The 22,764-nt window shown below is 35.8% G+C and overlaps 1 protein-coding gene and 1 non-coding gene across 2 annotated transcripts in view; both read right to left on the reverse strand.

Annotated features, from left to right (window-relative positions):
- The window catches only part of LOC119140728 (A disintegrin and metalloproteinase with thrombospondin motifs 6-like), a 145,904-nt gene that overhangs the window by 79,152 nt on the left and 43,988 nt on the right, over positions 1-22,764 (reverse strand). Inside the window, exons 8-10 of the mRNA XM_037372261.1 lie at positions 20,840-20,883; positions 17,479-17,584; positions 5,106-5,252 (exon numbers count right to left, since the gene is read on the reverse strand). Of these exons, the coding sequence (XP_037228158.1) occupies positions 5,106-5,252; positions 17,479-17,584; positions 20,840-20,883 (297 nt within the window). The remainder of the gene's footprint in view (positions 1-5,105; positions 5,253-17,478; positions 17,585-20,839; positions 20,884-22,764) is intronic.
- LOC119140941 lies at positions 13,644-13,749 on the reverse strand. The gene has a single exon (XR_005101788.1). It is a non-coding gene; the product is annotated as a U6 spliceosomal RNA (small nuclear RNA).

Below are 22,764 nucleotides of genomic sequence, written 5' to 3' on the forward strand. Positions count from 1 at the left end.
TGCCCAGGTGGCCAAGAAGGCCAACAGCATCCTGACCTGTATCAAGAATAATGTGGCCAGCAGGACTAGGGAAGTGATCATGCCACTGTACGTGGCGCTAGTGAAGCCACATCTCGAATACTGTGTTCAGTTTTGGGCCACTTACTTCAGGAGGGATGTAGAGGTGCTGGAGCACGTCCAGAGAAGGCCAATGAAGCTGGTGAAAGGTCTGGAGCACAATTCTTATGAGGAGCAGCTGAGGGAACTGGGGTTGTTTAGTCTGGAGAGGAGGAGGCTCAGGGGGGGAACCTTATTGCTCTCTACAGCTACCTGAAAGGAGGTTTTAGGCAGGTGGGGGTAGGTCTCTTCTCCCAGATAACAAGCAATAGGACAAGAGGAAATGGCCTCAAGTTGCACCAGGGGAGGTTTAGATTGGATATTAGGAAAAATTTCTTCACTGAAAGGGTGGTGAAGCATTGGAACAGGCTGCCCAGGGAAGTGGTGGAATCACCATCCCTGCAGGTGTTTAAAGAATGTGTAGATGTGGTGCTCGGGGACATGGTTTAGTTGTGGATTTGGCAGTCCTGGGTTAACAATTGGACTTGATGATCTCAAAGGTCTTTTCCACCCTAAATGATTCTATGATTCTATAATACCACCACCCCTCAACTCATTTGAAATCTACCTTTAAAATATCACATGTGTGGTTGTAGTATAAATAAATATTGCATTTTCCCTTTTAATTATTGCAGATATATGTATCTAAATAGCAGAAGTTGGGAAACTATCCTACATTCTTTTGAATCTAAATATTTCAGTGTTGTATTTTGCGGATATGAGGAGTACATGTTAATAACTCCAATATGGAAATAACTCAAATACAACTGATCTTTCTGTACTGTTAGGACCAAACTGCAGATAGGAACTTTGCTTAAACAAGCAGTGGGAAGTTTAGCTTGAGCTTGTATTGCATATGATGGGTATATTTCCATAGATTCCAATAGTGTAGAGGTTCATCTGTAAACTGTGATACTGTAAACAGACAGGCAAGGGCACAGCATTTAAAAACTCTTATTATCTTTGAGTCTCTCAATAGGCATATGGACCCCTGAACAGATTAGATTACAGAATCACATCTAAATCTTTAAATGCACCAAACCTGTAAATTAAAGTCTATACCTACTCTACAAGACATATAATTGCAGAAATTTAAGTCAAAATATTTGTAGTATATACAAAAATATGCCTGTTCTGCTCTAATGATAGGATTTTTACCATTATTCAGTCAGTCTTTCACACTAACATAAAGCTTGACACCCAACGGTTATTATGTGCTAGAAGAAAGTTTTCCCCAGGAAAAAAATGGCTTTCCTTGGCCATTTCAAAGCCTATGCTGACTGGTCATCCTTCTTGGGAGCTTTGAATCATCTAGTAGCAATACATAGCTTTGCTTTGTCTTTATTCCCATCCTTAAAGCCATATTCATCCTCTATCCGGCCATCCCGCAAAATAAATTGTTTTCCCAACTAGTGTCTGACAACTGATACCTTCCAAGTGATATTTAATGGCTGTTCCTCAGTACCGTCAGTCTGGAAAATTTGTTTCTGGGTGTAGTTTTTAGAAAGTCTTGAGAAAGAGGAGGGTGAAGCTGAGGCTCAACTTTGAATATCACCAGGATGACTTCAGTTTCAACAGTGCAAAACTCCTGTAGCAAATGGTGACCCAAACTGGTAAATCTACATGAATCTACCTTACGATAACACTTAATGAGCTTCTAGCAGAATGCATTCCAGCCGCATTATCTTGGTGCCATGACAGCCCTGCCCAAACTTGTATACAGACCCCAGCTGATAAATCTAAAAGGTGATAATGTCATACAGACTCATGGCCTCAGTTTTCTGCTTGTGTATCTGCATTTCATCCCACTGTGCTCTATCTTTCTTGTTAGACATAGCTAAATGAATCCTAGACTAGCCATACTCACTAAACACAGAAAAAACCCACTTGTCTTCCTTGTTTGTGGTCTAGTGGGTCCTGTCCCAGCTGTGAAAGGGGGCAGAGTCTAATCTATCTGGAATAAACATCTGCAGACACAGATAACAGCATCTTGAGGGTTTGCCTCTAAAGCTCTAAATCATCATCTTCCTCATCTGTTGCTAACTTGTGAAGAAGTAATAGAAAGAAAATGGAATAATTTTTCCTGTCTGGATGCCGATTGTTCTGCTATTTATAGGAGCAGTCAGGGAATTGCTACCACATGAAATTCACTATTTTTCTTTGCTTCTTGTTCACTGATCATTACCTGCAACAGAAAAGCCTCTGCTCTTAAAGCTGTTCTGCCTCAAGGAAAGGTGTGAATGGGTAAAAAAGAAGTCATCTAGGCTTCTGACAGCTGTCCTTCAGGTACCTGTGTAACTCTATCTTAACAGCTTCCTGCTGTCATTGAGGAGATGACATGAAAAGCTGGGGAGAAGACTAGAAATGAGAAAAAACCTAGTTTTACAGACTATTCTACTTTTGTGAAATAATAAAACTATTTTAAGAAAAAAATTACCAATTCATTTATTGGATATTAGAATCGCAAACAATAACAAGCATGGATTTATAATGAACAGATCATGCTTGAGAAATCTGAAATTTTTAAATACAGACTGCAGAATTAGTAGATGAAGGAGAAGTTATCTTTGGTTCTTAGTTTGTTAACACAGTATCCTGTACAATTGGAAAATCTATTAATAATTGCAATGCATAGAAGAATGTTTATCCAAGGTGGCTTTGAAAAAAATAACATCTTCATTCTCATTACAAAAATATAGCTAAAATATTATAAAAGATAATTTATTATTGGAACTGCTATTTCTAGGGGTTTTTTTTACTCTAGCTCAAATATCACCTAGTATCTTCAGTAATGATTTTTTATGAAATTCAGAGATGGTAGTAATTCAAGTAGAGTTGCAAACACTGGCAATTATAGAGAAGTATCTCAAAAAAACCCCTAGAAATTAGAACTACAGGAACAGATTCACCAAATTACTATTCCAGATTTATGTTAATGTAACTACAATTTCAGTGGCATTCCCCAGACTTAAAAATGAAACTAAATAGTGAATATCAAACCTGGGGAATGGAAAAAAATAATGGAGATGCTAATAGTAAAAAATAAAATAAATAAAAATATTTAAACATAGAGGAGGTACAAGCTAAACATGTTTTTCAACTGACAGTAAAAAACTGAAAGATCACTGCATACATATCAAGTAAAGAAACAAGAAAATTTGTTCAGACTGAAATTTAAAACTGTGCGGGAACTTTATGAACAAATATTTAGCTCTATTACATTTGCAGCATAATACAAGCCACAGAATTTTACCACATTTCTTTCTCAAAAGCCATAAATAAAAAATGACTGCTTAGCTACCTGTGGAATTACATCTTCATCAATAGATAACCTATTTACAGGACAATTACGAGTTTAAAATGGAGTTCAGAAGAGAGCAACAAATAGAAGTAAGACAAGGCAGAGAAGAGCAGAACTGACAACACTAAGAAACAAACCACCAAATGCTACAATACCTGAACTGTAAGCTGATAGAACTACCAAGCTGTGAAATAATCACTCAGAAGAGATGTAAAACCCCTATTCTTTGTCACAGTTAAAACTAGGCTGCATGACATACTAGAAAGACTACTAATGGGAACAGCGCTGAATTAACAGAAATGATTGGTAATGATGAATCAAGTCTAGCCTGTATTTTTTTTTTAATAATGCTAGGGTTACATGAATATATATATCTCTCTCTCCTGAGAAAATCAACTTATATTGTGAGAAACCTGTATTACACATACATGTAGGATGTCTTATTCAGTGTACTTTAGTTTAGACACTCATCTTAAACACTCCAGTACATAAAATTGGGTGGGTGCATAGTTCAGTGGGTTGATACAAAATGCCTTAACCTGATACAGAAACAGGAGAAGTATTTTCCTCTGAACAGCACCTAACACCAACATGAAATGTCTGTCTCTGCCCACTGACTCTATAAGGAGCTCAAAAACCTCTTCAGAATAATTCAGTGTTCCTATACATTGTGTGGGAAGCTACATTTGAACCAGTCTAAAGAAAATGTATTGGTCTGGATGTGTTCCTTCAGGTAAGATTCAGAATACAGCACCTTATTCTGAGGTTAGATCCCTGAAAGAGAAGCCCATTTTGTTCTTAGTAGTCTAGTGGTTAGACCATTTGACTGTTTTAAGTCCATCTCCTAAAACACAGTGTCTGAATTATTAAACAACCTTTATTTCTAAAAGGAATGATTGCACTGATGACACTGAATCTATCAACCAACTGCCATTTGTTCCCATAAAGCTCACCTTACACACATTTTTTTAAAATCCTGTTATTAACATGTTCTCAGTGAACTAAGTTCTGTATGTGTCTTCCACAACTTAAAATACATATAAAGGCTTCATTATGCATCATGTATACCAATGTATACATTGATATGAGCACATTTTTGAGACTTTTATTTTTTTCATACAGAAGTAAAATTTCAGGTAGCAATCTATTTCTGGATAAATATCACCACAGAAGTATAGGTTAGCGCAATTTTAAGGTATTAATATAATAATCATTATATTCTCACTAAAGGTACCAAAGAACATTGATAGAAAAAAACCCCACAAGACTGCATTAAAAAATCAGAATGAAATGTACAAGGAACAGGGCTAGAACTTTATTCCTTTCATTCAATTCCCTCACATTATGCATGTATTTAAAAAAAAAAAACCACTTCCCATCATTCATAGACAAATTCAGCTCTTCTCTATTTCTCACCCTCAGAATAATTTAGCAATTTAGTAATAAAATATGATCAGCACTTTAAAATGTTTTGAATAGATTATAAATGAGAACTGTAAGGTGGGGGGGAATGGAGCAGAAGAAGCTTTTGCCATTACATAGGAAAAGGACTCTACACTATAAAAGCCTTAAGTAACTTGCTATACTTCCATCTGTTCATTCTAAAAAATGTAAACCATCAGAACAGGTCACTGTGTCTCTCTACTATTTATTCTGAAAGGTGTGGATTTTTGTAACAAATCAAGACTTTTCTTGAGAGATTACTTACTCTAAAAAACTGGTGATGTAATCCCGACTGCAGGCTGACCAAGAGAAAGGGTTGGTGTTTGCTGTAATATGAGCTGCCATTAGCTTTGCTGCTTCATGACCTTTGGTCCCACAGGAATTTCCAATTCCATCATGATTCATACCAAAACTGCCCCAAAAAGAAGAGAAACCACCCATTATTCTTCTGCAGCATCGGATATCTCTTAAAACTTAATGTGATTTTTACAGAAATCATGTTCGGTCCTAAAAGAACATAGTACAGAGAAGTTTAAGTGGAGAATCAGGATCAGTTAAATTCTGTTTATTCAGATCTCAAAATACTGCACAACTATGTAACATTTTTTCATAGACTTTTGAAAGCATTTTACTTATTTTATAAAGCTTTTAAAGAAAATTTAACAATATTCTTGCAAGATAAATACAGAGCACTCAGTCCTTATTCGGGTATTGTGGTATTTTAACTGGATAAGGAATACACATTGTGTGCTTGGATTAGTAAACAGGGACAAACAGGGAGTAGGTGATGTTGCTGTAACAATACCGTATAGGTACACAATAGCCAATGAGAGCTCAAGCAGAACACGGGTTTTACAATTCCCAGGGCCATGCTGTATGCATGCTCTTTCTATGTATCCACTCACAGGGTGACTTGGAGCCCTTCTGTTAGTGCTCTCCTTTGTCATGGAACTTCAGAATGGAGACTAAAAACCAGCAGAAAATACATTAAGAAACCTCTAGGTAGCACTTGGCCAACAGAGATTTCCATGCAACAAATTAATTTTCAGCAAAGATGATATGACTCTGGAAAAAGAAATATGGCAAAAGAATCCTTATGCCCTAGAAATCCTTGGAGCTATAGATGGCCAACATAATCATCAAATTAAAACTAGAAGTTAACTCACAGAAAAACTATTTGAAAAGGTTTTCATTATATGTATAAAACTAATTAAATTGTTACTGTTATTCCTAAACAGTGAACAAAATATACCTGACTGGCCTGACATAAATGAAACACTTGAAGAGAATATGAATTTTTCTTATGATCTTTCTTAATAGTATACATTTTTTTTAACCTCCATTTTCTTACTCTGCCTTTGATTAATTTCCTCTCAGTCACTGGGGGGGGAAACCTATTTATTTAAATATTTAAATATTAACCTTTGGCCAAGTTAGTTCCTCCTTCCCAAACATAGCACAAGGCTTATGAAATCAGAGGGATGGGTAGAAAGATACATAGAAGCCTTCCTGACCATGGGACAGAGAAGTAGTCAAAGGGTATGTCATAACTGAGCTTCTGCATACCCAAAACAGCGAAACTGTCACTTTATGTGTCATTTAAGACATCAGTTGTTGTAGCCTTCTCTATTACAAACACTAAAAAGTCTGACTGCCTGACTTCTTACTCATCATTCAGGAATACAAATGTGTTGAGGCACTCACTCCATTTCAATTTTCTAGAAGCTTTTAGGACTGACTGCCAGAAGATACAAATAGTGGTAGATTAGAATTTGGCCATTTATCTACTGACAAGAGTATTTCATACCACTTTCTTTACTGAAAACAGTGACAGTGTTCTTATATTCATCTGAACGTATTGCTCCAGCACGCGGTATAAAAATACAAGACTTTCATGTGACTCTAAGCTTCAGTGCACTGGGTACTGTTTCACCTTTTCAGCTGAACATAACAAACTAAAAGTACACGGTATTGCTAACTACTACTCCCAAAACCCATTAATTGCATGGATATAAGAAAAGGAAAATCAGTGAATGATGGATGTTTCCTACAGGCTGAGGAAGGACTTCATCATCAAAAAAGCATTACTTTCATGCCTATAAAATGTCTCCCTGTGGAATACCTACTCTGTAGCAATGCCTGCATGTATATAGTGTGTGATATTTCATAAATGCAGAAAGTCATATGCTATATTATACATGTGAAAGGTCTGACTGACACCTTATATTATTATATCATCAAACAAAGAATACCCCTAGTATATAAAAAATACTTATCTGAGCAACATATGTGCTATAATGAAACTTTCAGACCAGTGTTAATTATGATGATCAGTCTTCAATATTGATATATATTTTGGGAGGGAAAGAGTTAGATGTCCAATGTAACAAACTGAAGCAGAATTTAACAATGAAAAAAAGTACTTTATTGGCCTAGTTTTCAACTGCCATCATTACCTAGAATTAGGGGCACCTCAAATGGAAACATTTCCTTTTGAATTTCTTTTGTATACTTTCTTAAAATAGAAAACCTTAGTTTTTAATAATCTCTATGAATTATTCCCTTTATGGAAATGGGCATTTGGGTATGTGGGAAAGAGTTGAATTGGATCATGTTGACTATTTCTGATATCCAAGCTTATCCCTAGTTAGTATATACCCTTTGTCAAAGAAATTACAGACTTCAACTGTCTGGGAAATAAGTATCATTTGGGCCTATATAAAAAAAAGAACAAAGTATGTAGTTTAATAGCTTTCCTTCTTCTACTCACTCTCCTTATGAAAAAGATGTTGCTGATGTCAGTGGTATGTCTGATAAAAAGCATGTCTGTGAAGCTGCTATTCCTGATGCACACAGGACTCAATGCCTTTTCATGAGCCGATGGTTTTCTCATTTTTTTATAACTATTTATTCACCTAAATCATCTATTCCCTTCCAAGAAGGCTCTTCTACTTGCTCCTGCTTCTGAATTTAGGAGGAAACTGATCATTAGGTGCAAGTAATTTTTTCTGATGCTTGGAGAGGGGTTTTGCAATTATTGTCATGTTTTTCCAAAGACTGTAGTGGCAGCATGCCATTATAGCCCAGTAATTTGCACTCCTATGGCCAGGATTGCAGATGAAAACACATTTCTGTCCAAAGTACCAGCTTTATTTCCACCAGAACATATTGGTTATATTTGGTCATCATTACATGAAGGCTATATCTTTTACAAAAACATGTTTGCAATTAGAGTGGAGTGGAAAGGCAGGGAAGAAAGGAACATAAAATACTCCTCATGGCATCACTGTTATAATTTACTTACCTTTTTCAAACTGACTGAACACATGCAGACTCTATTTCTTTCACTGGCTTAAAGAGCCTGTCTAAAACTACCAGTATAATTCTGGCTTCAAAAAGACAGCCAGATGAGCAAGGAGAGAGAGAAGTCTTCTCAGTTGACACATGAGTTTTTCTATGAAGTTACCTTTCTGCCTACCATCTCAAGGAAAGATGTTTAGCCCAGCAGCTCCGAATCACTTTTTTTCCAAGCATTATGGCTCCACTTTTCAAAGAGAGAGTCTACATTACATTTAAGAACTGTGCAAAGCAGCAGCACCAAGAACTTTAAAATCATAATTGAAACAATCCTGCAATTTCTCTATAGTTTGTATACTACCTAAATAATGCTAATGCAGCAGCATGTCTGACTAGTGCTCAGTGTCTGTTTTGTTTACTAACATCTGCAATGGAACAGATATTTTTTTTCTTAGCAATCTTTTTCCTCATCTGAAAAAATATCTGAGGGAATTATTTGTAATACACATCCAATTTAAGATATGACCTCAAAAATCACAGGGGAGATAACTGGTCTCGGCTGCACTGAATAAAGTAGCAATAGATAACCAGAGACTGCAGTATAAACAGAGGGAAGGATGGGAATGTAAATTTCTTGCCTACCCTTCCTTTATCTTGTTTAGGAACAATACTGCAGGTCCCTACAATTTCATTTGTATTTAAGGTGAGATTGCCGATTTGTTGGGTGGTTCTAAATTATGATGGCTATAGTTGCCAAACACTTATTGCTGATGTCTCTGAAATGACAGCAGTTATTTTTGTGAGACAGCCAGGATGCTTCATTCTTGATTTATTATCCAAAAATTTAAGACAATCTGAATGCTCCTCAGTACTGCTCACAGAGCTTTATTTTGTATACCATGCACTTTTATAGCACTAAAGTTATCTGAAATATGCTACTCAGGTGAACTGTTTTTTTTCTCACTTGTTAGCAATCAATTATCTCTGTTTTTGAATTGTAGTACTAATGCATCTGCATATCAAGCCATTTCCTAGCTTTTTTTAGTTTGGAGCATTCAGAACTGCAGAGAACGCTTTCCCTCCCCCCCCTCCAAATACAACAGGGTATGTTCATTTTTTATTCACTTACAGATTCATGAGTTAGGGAAAATTTGGACTAATTCTTTTAAAGCAGTAGCTCTTACTTTGCTCTGGACGGAAGGAAGGAAGGAAGGAAGGAAGGAAGGAAGGAACTGAGAATCTTGAGTCAAATGAGGCAACAAAGTTTCAGGAATGCAAGCAAGAGAGATATTGTAAAATCAAGCTCTTTATCTTCTTGTCCACTATCAGAGGCTGATTTATGGCTGCATAGCTACATGTAACTCTTTGGGAAAAATAAACATTTCTTTTTAAGAGAGGAAAGAAACTTTAACCTTAAGAAGTTTCATTGTACTAATTATTTGCACTAGGAAAGAAAAAAATAAACATACTAAGAATTAAATGGATCATTTGCAAGCTAATTATCTTGAACCAGGTACATTGGTAAGTATTCCTTCACTGCCTCGGCATGTTACTTAGATACACTGCTCTCAACATTTATGGAGAATGAAGCAAGGGGCAAGGAAGGGTCATGAAGTGCACCAGTGAAGAATATTTTAAAAATTTCAAACAGTACATCTCTAATACAGTAGAAGATTAAAGGCATGCTTGAACAAGTATTCTTGTATTAGAAGATCGAAAGAGCAACTTATATGCTTGTAAAAACTACCAGCTTATTTGCTTAGATAAGATATATCAACTTTTTCATAAACTTTGTATTTCTTTTTAGTGTTGTACTTATTCCCATAATTATTAAAAAAGATGTCATTTAAATCTATATATGTATTTCATACAGCTTAGAATGTCTATTTACAACCTACACTGAAAAAAAAATAAGAAAATTAAGAGACAACTTCACTGTATCTATAAATGTTACTATAGGTTTAAATAGCCTTTTCTTAGCGACATTAGAACATATGCAAGGAGGGAAGAAAGGGAAAACTAGCATGTTTCAGCATTATCTTGTTTAATAAAAAGAGCATGAATTTGCACAAAATCTATTAAAGAATAAAATATTTTTGTCCTACAATATTGGAATTATGAAGGTACATGTAACCCATGCAGCAATTTATGTAGACATACATGGTGCTTTTGTTAATTATTTTCATCCTTAGTGGCAGTGTAATATTTACAAATTGATATGATGTTATGGTAAAATTTTGGAGAAAATACAATCTTCATATTTTTATAGCAATAGAAGGATGGCATTTTCTTTTTTTTTTTACTGTATCCCTCATACCATGTTATAAGAGAAAGTTCTCCCCTCCATCTTTACATGGAAGACCTCCATATATTTCTAGCCAATGTTATAAAAGTACTGGTTATAGCTTCATAATTGCATGCAAATTGCAACTCATCCTTAAAGGACATTATAAAGAAAAGAAAAAAAGAATAAAAAAGTATGGTCTTGAAAAATCCATTTATATTAATTTGATCACAAACATTGATAGCATTTATTGAAACTACCCAATATTGCATTGTTCTCCTCAAGGGAGGGATCAAGTTACTTTACTTTCTATTTCCATGTCTTTATGTGGATTTTAACCTTAACTGCTGATTTCCTGCATTTGGAGACTGTTACATGGTTTGAAGCATCCCTAATCCTTTATTCTAAAGTAATGCAGAATTTACAACTTTGACTTTACTGAAACACATTACTTCCCTGAAAATTTGGGAAACAAACTAATTGAATAATGGTAGCTTTATAGCAAGCATACCTGCCATGAAATTAAACATAATTTTAGCACACTCTTTGCATAACATTTTTCCCTATTTACTTCCTAAAAGTCATTCTTCTCTTTGAGTTATGGCTCATGATCAAATTTGCAATCAAATACAATTTTGATGTATTAGCATAATTTAGTATTAAACATATGTAGCTCTTAAAAACACAGTAAATTCTAATTTACTGAAAAAATGAAGCTTATTCAGAAACCTGAACTTTCTTATGGGGAAATAGCAGACTTCTATGGGAATATTAGAAAAAGTAGACCATAAATTTCTCCTCCTGGTTTACATTGCCATAGCTATCCAGCTTTCATTCCAAAAGAGTAATATCAAGTAAGGTTTGTGTGCTACACAAAGCTGGAGTATGAATGCAACAGGTTTCTACAGTGTAGGTCAAAGTGGAAAGTATTGCCTGTAATCAGGAAGCAAACTTCTGAGCTCAGATTTCCTTTGGAAATTCATGATGCCCTGAAGGTTTCTATAACCTTCCTCTTCACCCCTATTTATTCTCTACACATCTGTTAAGATCTTTGAAATGTTATTACATTCCTTTTCCTTGATTAGAATGCTTTAATGTTAGACAAATTATTTTAGTATTATTAATTCCATACTTCAAATAATATTTTACACAGACACAAACCTTTTCCATATCACAGAAACTAGAATTGGTTTTCTAGTCTATGATATTTCATTTTATAATGCACAATACATTATTAAAATCCCAATGAATACTTTTTTTAATACAAGTTGCCTGCTTTTATATGCTGCAGCATTACAAAAGCAGACCTAAAACAATGTTTCTTTAACAAAAGAGAGAGAATAAAAATATATATAGTCTTATATGGCTTGTCCAGTCGATTTACTCCCTTAACTAAAAAAAAAAGATACTTAAACTGTCCCTAAAAATGTAAGTCATCATTCTCAGACGATCCTAGGCATCTAGCAGGACCCTAAGCATCTAGCAAGGACAAGTTTTAACTTGTCTTGGGTGGTATTGAGGTGTTCATACAATGTAGATCATAGATAAAACAATGACAATACCATCAACTGGAGATGTGTTCACGGGAGACTTGATGGGAAGTGGTGTTAGTACAATTCATCCTAGTTGTGCTTCATATTTTAAGTTTGGTATATGTGTCTCTATTACCTCAGACTGGAGTATTTTCCTAGTAGTTGTACAATACATATATTCCTTGGAGATGCGTTTATTCTAGAAAATATCTCACTCAAACTCAAGTCCTATAATGCAGCTGAGATTATATGATCAAACATGAAGAGCTCTGATCACTGAAGAATGAGGAAAAGACAAACAGCTTCTGAAAGTACCTCTAGGATAACAATTTCCTAGATTAGAAATTTGTACTCCAGCAAAGAAGACCAACATTCTCATATGGACAGTAGGGGTATTTATGCTATTTTTCTACTTTGCATACAGACTAAAAAAGACTTTTAAAAAATGCTACAATTGCAGGCACGTTAGCCATATGAACTAATTCAGAACTAAATACATGCTAGAAAATACTATTTTTCTTCTTCATCTTGCAACCAATTTACTTCATTAGATGATAATCTATTTCCTTACTATTTCTTCCACCTTTTCATCAAGATATGACTGCCAAACTCCTCTGAATTTCAATTCATTACATCTTCTATAAATCAAGATAATCCTTACTTTTCAGAAGTTACTTGAGCCACCAGCCTTTTCCCTCAGCTCCCTCCATACAGCCCTCTATAGATGTCTCTGGTAATTTTTTTCTTTACTCAGAGTTTTATGGGCAGTTCTCTGTCCTAAGTCTAGTTCACTGTCCTCATGTTTTAACATTTCAATTCCCACCTCCCTTTACTCTTACTTGTTCTTTTTCACTTTGTTATTTAGTTTCCAGATCTCAGCTCACACAACAGGACTGCAACAATGAATGGCACAATGCCTTTCTTTTAGGGGCATACCCCTTTCAATGGAACCTGGAATTCCCTATCAGTTCAACTAACCTTCTATACAGTGCCCATGGGGCAAGTTAGACAGTTCAGAAAGTATTCAAATAAAAACACTGAGCGGAAAACCCCCTAACTCAGCTGGTAGGGAAACAGAAAGTGGGACTGGATCTTAAATCTTACACCTGTCTAAGAGCATATTCAAGCCAGCAAATAGTTCCTTTCTTCACTAAGAAGAGAAAGTCAAACTTTTTCTGATGTTCTGGTTTCAGCTGGGATAGTTAATTTTCTTCTCAGCTTCTCAGTAGCTGGTACAGTGCTGTGTGTTGGATTCAGTATGAGAATAATGTTGATAACACACTGATGGTTTTAGTTGTTGCTGGAGTAGTGCTTACCCTCAGTCAAGGACTTTTCAGGTTTCCCATGCTCTGACAGTGAGCAGGTGCACAAGAAGCTGGGAGGGAGCAGAGCCAGGACAGCTGACCTGAACTAGCCAAAGGGATATTCCATACCATAGAACATCATGCTCATTATATAAACTGGGAGGATCTGGCCGGGGACTGCTAAAAGCTGCTCAGGGACTGGCTTGGCATCAGTCAGTGGGTGGCGAGCAATTATATTGTGCATCACTTGGTTTTTTTCCTCGGGTTTTATTCCTCTCTCTCCCTCTCCTCTTTATTACAATTAGTCCTTTTTGGCACCCAACATGGAGTTTGAACCCACAGCCCTGGGATTAAGTCTCATGCTCTAATGACTGAACTACCCAGGCTAAAATATGGAGCACTTCATGAATTTCCTATCATCCTTGCACAGGGACCATACTAATCTTCTCTATATCATTCCAATTTTAATATAAGTGCTGCCGAAGCAAGCACCACGTTGGGTGCTCTTATATTCACCAGAAAGGACTGTTGTGGTTTAACACCAGCCAGCAACTAAGTACCACGCAGCTGCTCACTCACTCCACTCCCACATACCCCTTGGTGGGATGGGGAGGAGAATCAGGGGGGAAAAAAGGTAAAATCCGTGGGTTGAGATAAGAACAGCTTAATAATTGAAATAAAGTAAAAAACCCGAGGAAAAAAAACCAAGTGATGCACAATATAATTGCTCGCCACCCACTGACTGATGCCCAGCCAGTCCCTGAGCAGCTTTTAGCAGTCCCCGGCCAGCTCCTCCCAGTTTATATAATGAGCATGATGTTCTATGGTATGGAATATCCCTTTGGCTAGTTCAGGTCAGCTGTCCTGGCTCTGCTCCCTCCCAGCTTCTTGTGCACCTGCTCACTGTCAGAGCATGGGAAACTTCTTGAAAAGTCCTTGACTGAGGGTAAGCACTACTCCAGCAACAACTAAAACCATCAGTGTGTTATCAACATTATTCTCATACTGAATCCAACACACAGCACTGTACCAGCTACTGAGAAGCTGAGAAGAAAATTAACTCTATACCAGATGAAACCAGGACATTCGACAATACAGGGGATACACATTCAATTTTCACTCCTGCCATGAGAAATCATTGGTTGTGTCATTTCTGCTTACCAGAAATCTTAAGCATTTCTTCAGCATCCTGAAAGTCAAGCATCATAAATCAAATTTCTAGAGACACTATTCTGAAGGCTGAAGTGCTCACTCTGAATTTTATCTGATTCATGGAAGTATTAAGGGTAATACAAGGCTGTTATCAGAACCATGCATAGGGAGAAACAACCATAAAACTGTTAATCTAATACCTTCTTTATGTCCTCAAGAAAAAAACCCCACAGAGTTAATCAGTGTATGGTCATCTTCAATGCAGACAGCTAGTTATGAGTCTTGATTGCTTATCCGCACCAAAACTGGGTTATACAAATATCAAAACCACAATAAAAACTTACAAGTCTTAAGGAACAGAAGCCAGAAACATATTTTAAAAAGTACTTATAAATAGAATGACCATAATAATCACATTCACACTCTCAGTCTCTAAATCTTTAAGATTAAGTGCTTTTCTGGATACTATTCTTCAACCAAATGCAAGTTAATTGGATCAATATAAAGGTAAATGAGTTAAATTTAATACATTGTGATATACAGAAAGTCAGAATGGGTGACCTAATGACTTCTCATTACTTTATAATTTAATGAACTACTAGAAACTAATAAGAAGTTGAGCCATACTTCCCATCAGAGATTCTTAGAAATCCAATTTTGGAGAAATTGTGAATAGTCAACCAGAATACATTACCATTATCGTTACCATTCCCTTTTAACATTTTTTAACAAAACTGGTATTCCACAGCAACTATATAATTAATAAAAACATGATCCGTGAAAATGCAATCCTCTGATTCTAATTTGAGTGGGTTTTTTAGTGTATGTTAGATATTCAATGGAGACATGTCATTTAAATGCTTCTATTTTTCATTTGACAAAAATGCCAATTTCCTATTTCCCATGTATGTCTGAAGAGAAAAGTAATCATTGTGGCACAGCCAAAGAAAAAAATTTACAATGCTCCTTGAAACTATTATTTTACTCACACTTGCAAGTAACTTCTAGTACATTCATTAATAATACCTGCTCAAAAAAGCAGTAAGTCGAGAGAAAGTAATAGCTTGATTGATTTAGACAGAGAGGCATTTAGTCACATTATAGGTGAATGAGGGGTGATGAGTGGATAGCACAAAATGTGCCTTGAAGATTTTTTGCCCACATATTCTTTCCAGCTTTTACTGAAGGTATTGTCCTGGTTTAACCCCAGCCGGCAACTAAGCACCACACAGCCACTCGCGTACTTCCCCCCACAGTGAGATGGGGGAGAGAATTGGAAGAGTCAAAGTGAGAAAACTCAAGGATTGAGATAAGACAGTTTAATAGGTAAAGCAAAAGCCATGCATGCAAGCAAAGCAAAACAAGGAATTCATTCACCACTCCCCATGGGCAGGCAGGTGCTTGGCCATCCCCAGGAAAGCAGGGCTCCATCACGCGTAATGGTTACTTGGAAAGACAAATGCTATCACTCCAAACGTCCCCCCCTTCCTTCAGCTTTATGTACATGGTATGTTCATTTAACACCATGCTTGCAATGCAATTTTCTTTAATCACTGTGCATCAGATAAAATCTAATAAATATGGTTTCTACTTTTATTTCAAAGCAGCACATGTCGTGCAAGCTACAGGAGGAAATGAAAGCCTCGAAGAGCTGAGATTTCAGAATTTTAAAAGATCTTATATATAAGAGGCCAAAAGATATGAAGAAAACACAGATGGTAAAAAAAATAACAATCCTGTGATCACAGGATATATACGATGGCTATATTGCTTTTCTCAGATTCTAATCAAAATCTAAGCTCTTCAAAACAATTGTTATCATGCCAGTTTTACATGATAAAATAGCTGCATATATTTAATGGAATAACTTGTATAAAAGATGTAGTTGCATGATATACGGATTAGAATGAAGATGTATGATTTTTGTGGTTAAACGTCTGACAAGTTCACAGCAAGGTCACATATTACTATAAGAGATGTTATTAAGAAGAATTGCAGAACTATGAGTGATTTGAAGGAGCTCTTTCCTCAACAGCAGAAATATATTTTCCCTTTATCCTATCATTTTCAACTCATGTAAATGAGGAATGAAATAAGGATGATGAGAATTACACGTGTTTTAAATTATTTTTGTTCAAATCTTATACAATTGCTTTTGGATTCTAAAATCCATCTACTTCAGTGCAACTACAGTGGGTTTTTTGTACATAATATAAATGAGATCATACTTGCCCAGTGATTATCTCGCATGATAGGTGGGCTGGAAATAAGTGTTTACTTCCAACTCCTGCTTTTGATCAGCAGATTGATAGCTTCCATTTCAGTCTGCATTGGAACTTTTAGCAGTTGCATCAGCTAATTGGAAAAACATGTCATCCATAACTCAGTGTTGGTCAACCCATGTAAACAAAGAAGGAAACTTCTTGATAACTTCTTGATAATAGAAGGTGCCTAGTATTTTTAGAGTCATCACAACGTACTAACAATGCTGTCTTTTGAAAGAAGACACGAAATATTTCCAGACCAAACTCTACTCAAATTTTATCACTTTCATAACATCATAACTCTTTAAGATGATATGCAGGTGATTAAAATGCAACAAGTGATGCTATGACTGTCATATATTTTATACTTGAGTGAAAGATGACAGAGTGTATGAATATTGACAACAGAATCAATGTTTTAATGAAAATAGTTTGAATTATATGTAAGACAAAATAACAAAAAGCAAAAAGAACTACCTTTTAACTACTTTTGTGGGGGGGGGGGGGGGGGGGAGATTTTCAAAGCCAAATATTTTAGAAAGGAAACAGAATAGGAAATTTGTGAGCCAAATCTCAAAAGCACAGATTAAACTGGAATCTGAAATCAAAGGGTAAACAACAAGTCTTGAGTACTACAGTTAAAGCCCTTGGAAATATATACTACATAAAATGTACTGCCACTCATTAATACTATATACAGAAACATGGAGCACCAGAAAAGAGATGTTACAACCATGCAGGAAAAATAATTAATATTTTATTAAAAAGGTGATACATTAAAACATATTTTTTCAAACTCACTCACTTGTGACCAATCTCATGTGCAATGGTAAAAGCTGAACCTAGGCCAATGTCTTCATTAATGCTGCAGCTCCTTTCAGGCTCACACATTCCAGCCACAGAGGCCAAGCCTTAATAAACAGGAGGAGACAGAAAGGTCATGCCAAGGTGTTTCAGTCTTAAAAGCCCTTGTTATAAATGCCTGGATTCTTTTCAATAACCTCTATGCACAGAAGGAGCGGTTGGCAAAAGGATAACTTTCTAGCCATTTGCAAAAATCACTGGGGGGAATTTTACTTTGCCAGCTAGACATTAATATTTTCAGTACTGCAGTCAGTGCTGGAAAATGTCTAGACTAGGGGTTAGATTTATAAATTTTACTTCTGGTAACTTGGGACCACCTAGTAACTTGAGTCAGGAGAGAGAATTCAAGAAAGCATTTCTATTTTAACATTCTTGATCCTGAAGAAAGCAAAATGTATCCACATTATTTTTCGAAAGAAATGTTTAAGTTTAGTGGGTTCATAAAAACATATGAGCAACTTTTTCAGCTATTAAAAGCCCCACATGGTACATTGAAAAAATTATAAAAGCAAAACTGAATGCATCAATATAAGAGAGAGGAGACATGTTAATAACAAGCATTCATTTAACCACTGAAGTCTTTTCCATTTATTACCCATCATCTTCTGGAATTAAAACCTTACTATATTACAAGCACTTTTAAAAACTTTAGAGAGAGAAAGCTCTTCCTTATCTTATACATTCTTCAGCAACAGAGTATCATACTACTATTGTATGTACTACTATTGTAGTACAATACTACATTGCCACTACAGAAAGCTCTAAACATCAGATTTATTTAATATATTGCTCTCTAGGGTTTCTTATCTAAATAAGCAGTAAAGTTTTCTTTAAGGAAATTACCTGCTCAGTTAACTACACTATAACAGAACAATGACTGGGAAAAGTGCTATTTCAAATTATTCTGTTTAGATGACAAGTGCTTCCTGGCTGTGTCCACATTAGCAAGCAATTTGGAGCCATAGGAGTTGGTCAGCAGAGTGAAGCACTGATATTGAGGCTCCTCACATATCTTTGTATGTGGGTTGAACTTTCTACTTTGGACTAGTTTAATCCTGTAGGCCAAACATATTCACTACATATGTGGCTCAAAGCTTTCAAAAGGAAAAAATATTACGGGATATCATGAGAATACATCCCACATAGTTATTTAGACCTTAACGTCTCCTGTAGGCACATATGGGACATTTGGGGAATATGTGTTCTGACTTAATTTTCTCCAAAACAAATCTAGTTTGCACATACTAAAACTACTCTGATAACCAAACTGACATTGGCAAAAGGTGACAATGTGTGCCTGTAGATTTTGCATCAAAACAGTACTACTGCTCTAAATCAAATCACCAGTGTAGACATGCCCACGGAGGACAGGATGAAACATCAGAGGAAAAGTTACTATCCATTAAGAAAAGTCTGTAAATTGTTTGCAGTATGCAACCTGTAGAAAATAATTCCAGTTAACCTGCCTAAACCATGCTATGCTAATTGAGTAGGACATTCTTAAGACAAAATGGCAATACTTACATAACAATTGCCATGTTCCCCTGCAAAGTTCACCACATTTGAGTGAAGTCATCTCTATCTTCAGATCTTATAACTGAGCACTTGCTTCAGTGACTTACAGGACCAGATTAATGATTTATAATTCCATACCATGCTTGCAGAAAGTGGCAGAGATCAAGTCCAGAACCCAATCTATGGCTCATTTAAAAAAATGAATTCTTCACTGGAACCACAGAGATGCTGCAAAGACATCTGAGGTCTATCTTTTCTAAGAGTTTCCATGAAAGATTCCTGAGACTTTTGTTCACAAACACCTTAAATACATGTTTAACTTCAGTTACTGGAGGTCAGTGGGACTTAAGCATATTTAAATGCCTTGCAAAAGAGGTCTCTTCTCCCATTCAATGCCTATAATGAAAATTAAGTGTCATGGTTCTGTTGCCAAGGGTCCCATAACAGTGAGTTGGAACTGATACCATGTGATTTTTTAATTGTTTATAAAATCAAGCATTTGCCAAAGTCTATCCCCTGTTATTCTGTATTCAAGTAAAGCTGTATTTACCTTTATGCCAACATCTAATACAGTAAGAAATAGTACACTAATGAACTGTGTTAAAAATATCACATATAAATATCAAATAGTTCATCAGTGAATGTACACCCTTTAAAACTTTCTTCTTTTAAGAATACAAAGACAATTATATGACATCAATATAGAGTCTCTTCAGTTTTGTCTCTTCCATACAGATATCAAAAGAAAATCAGTTACATTAAGAAATTCATCATCATTTGCCTTTTACTGAAACATGGTGTGAATATTGTTTATATTTACAGCAGGCAAAATTCTGATACCTTCACCCATGTAAACTATTTCCCTGTGCCACAAACATCATGCTGACTTGAGCAAGACTTGTAGAAAAATCAACATGAGTTAAGGCTAGCAAAGCACACAGTAATACAGGCAAAGACAAAGAAAACCTAATTATGAGCTCTGATTATGAGAAAAGTATTACTAAACTGAACTGAATTACAATTATATCTTTAATTAATTCTGAGAGGGGATTATATTAAAGGATCCAAATTGAAAAATATATATATTTACATTCTTTGAATAATGTTTCTTTCATATGTTAAAGCACTATCAAAGGTAACAACTACAGTATAGTAAATAACTTTTGGTGACAAATTTAGGTATGGAGAGAACAACAGCTCTCCATCCTGTACGCAAGGTTGCTTGTGTTTCTCCATTGTCAAAGCACTGTTTTAAGGAGTTTGATATTACTGTAACTTATATCACTGTGTCATATTATTCTAAGTTTGTGAAAGTAACAGTCTGAAGCTGTACTCCTTGTGTGCAACAGACCAACAGTGTAAATCTCAAAGCCTGTTTCTTTTGTAGGGTGTTATTTTGGGATTTGTAGGTTTTGTTGGTTTAGGTGGGTGTGTTTGTTGTGGGGTTTTTTGTTTGTTTGTTTAAATTTTCCTAAGGTCTTTTATTTGTATTTGTTTTAAAATGATGGTGGGGACAGGTTAAATAGAAATAAACAGTAAATCCTCTCCTCTAATTATTGCTTGGTAAGTTTGAGTAACCTGCTAGGTTTTATCAGCATTACAGCTGCCAGAGAAGAAAGGCCCATCAGCAGTTCATTTAATTTAAACTTATTATTCACGTTTATAAAACTGCAAAATTTTGAAAGCATAAACATAAAAAGAACTAATCAGCCAATAAATTAATAGTCAAGTATAATGCAAGGAAACAAACAGCAAATACAAGCTGAAATTTCTCTTTCTAATCTTACCCAGTGTTCCACAAGGCTTGTTTTTATAAGTGCAGATATCATATCTGTTAAGGAGAAAAAAAGTACATAAAATATATCCAAGAATCAAATTTGTAAGATATTTTGTATATTTATCACATATCTGTATCATAGTTCAAGTTGTCAGACCGCAATCAGCTTAATTATGTGCAGCCAGCTGGTGTCAGCATTTTCTACACTCTGGTGTAAACGGCAGGCTGCAGTACACTCACAGCTGCTGGCCTCAGGCCAGTGAGACACCTGCCAGTAAAAAAAAAATAAATAAATTAAAGTAGATCTTTGTAATCACTAGCTCCATAAAGCAGTATACCGTGTTGTTATGAAGTTATAGCAGCACGTCTATAAACTGCTACCAATTCCAAACACTTTTACTTTTTGAACATATTGGAACCATCTTACGATATTATTCTTATCAACTAAACAAAATTAATTGCAACTCCTACTATTTAAACTTTGATTCTAAATAAAAACTATCTCTCAATTATACCAAAAATTATTTTTAAAAAAACCTTATGAACTGCCATTTCAGTTTCCTTCTCATTATCTTCTAATGATAACGTGTCTTAAGAGTACACTGTAACAAACTAAAATGAAAAATATATTTTTGCCAAAGGCTAAATAATGACTTTAAAGGAGAATTTTCATCATTTTAGATATTATCCTTCAAGTACAGCAGCTCAAAGAGTTTTTGTGTAGTTAACATGTAAGTACCTGGAATTGAAAATGGAATTAAAAAGTTTTCTGCAGCAGTGGTCACACAGCAGTCAGTTACACCTACATATTTTGAATATGTGTCCTGGTTTCAGCAGGGACAGAGTTAATTTTCTCCCTAGTAACCAGTACAGTGCTATGTCTTGGATTTAGTATGAGAATAAGGTTGATAAAAACATCATTGTGTTAAGTGTTGCTGTGTGATGTCTATACTAAGTCAAGGACTTTTCAGTTTCTCAGGCTCTGCCAGCGAGAGGGCTGGAGGGGCACAAGAAATTGGGAGGGGACACAGCCAGGACAGCTGACCTGAACTGGCCAAAGGGATATTTCAGACCATATGACATCATGCTCAGTATATAAACTGGGGGCATTAGCTGGGGAGGGGGGGGGGGAAAAAATCACTACTTGGGGACTTGCTGGGCATCAGTCAGCAGGTGGTGAGCAACTGTATTGTGCATCACTTGGTTTGGTTGGTTTTTTTCCCCCCAAGTTTTATTTCACTTTCTCTTTTTGTTATTATTAATAGTATTTTGTCACAGCACTCCCCAAACTATCAAGCTGCAACAAGGTCTTTCACCACTTCATACCAGCATACTCTTCATACAGTCCCTCTGCTGCCTTCACCTCACCCAGCACACATGTTCTCTCATCTCTTGTTGTTGTTGCTGCTGCTTCTCTCCCTCCTCGGCTGCTCTCTCTTTGTTGGCTCTCAACCACTTAACTTAACCAGCCACACCTGCACCTTATCTACATCGACCAACCCACCACCCCTGAAGCCAACCCACAGTTGTATATTATCAATGTTAATTAACCCAGCTTCATTCTTCTATAGTATTTCATTTTACTTTGAAATAATTATTAAACTTTACTTATCTCAACCCACAGGTTTTACCTTTTTTGTTCTGATTTTCCTCACCATCCCACCAGGGGAGGGGGTTTGTGAGTGAGCATGGTACCTTGTTGCTGGCTGGGGTTAAACCATGACAATATGCAACCCTATGATATAGCTAGTGATATGAGAACACTCTTACAATGCCTTTGATTTTAGAGGATTTATACTGATTTCCTTTCAGTATGTTTCAGAATAATTTCCAATATTTTGAAAGGTGAGTGAAAACAAAGACAAAAAGATACCATTTTAATGCTTTAATTTTTAACCCAAATATTTACTAATTTCAGACCACCAGACATTTCTG

Source organism: Falco rusticolus, chromosome W (genome assembly GCF_015220075.1).
Source record: "Falco rusticolus isolate bFalRus1 chromosome W, bFalRus1.pri, whole genome shotgun sequence".
NCBI lineage: Eukaryota > Metazoa > Chordata > Aves > Falconiformes > Falconidae > Falco > Falco rusticolus.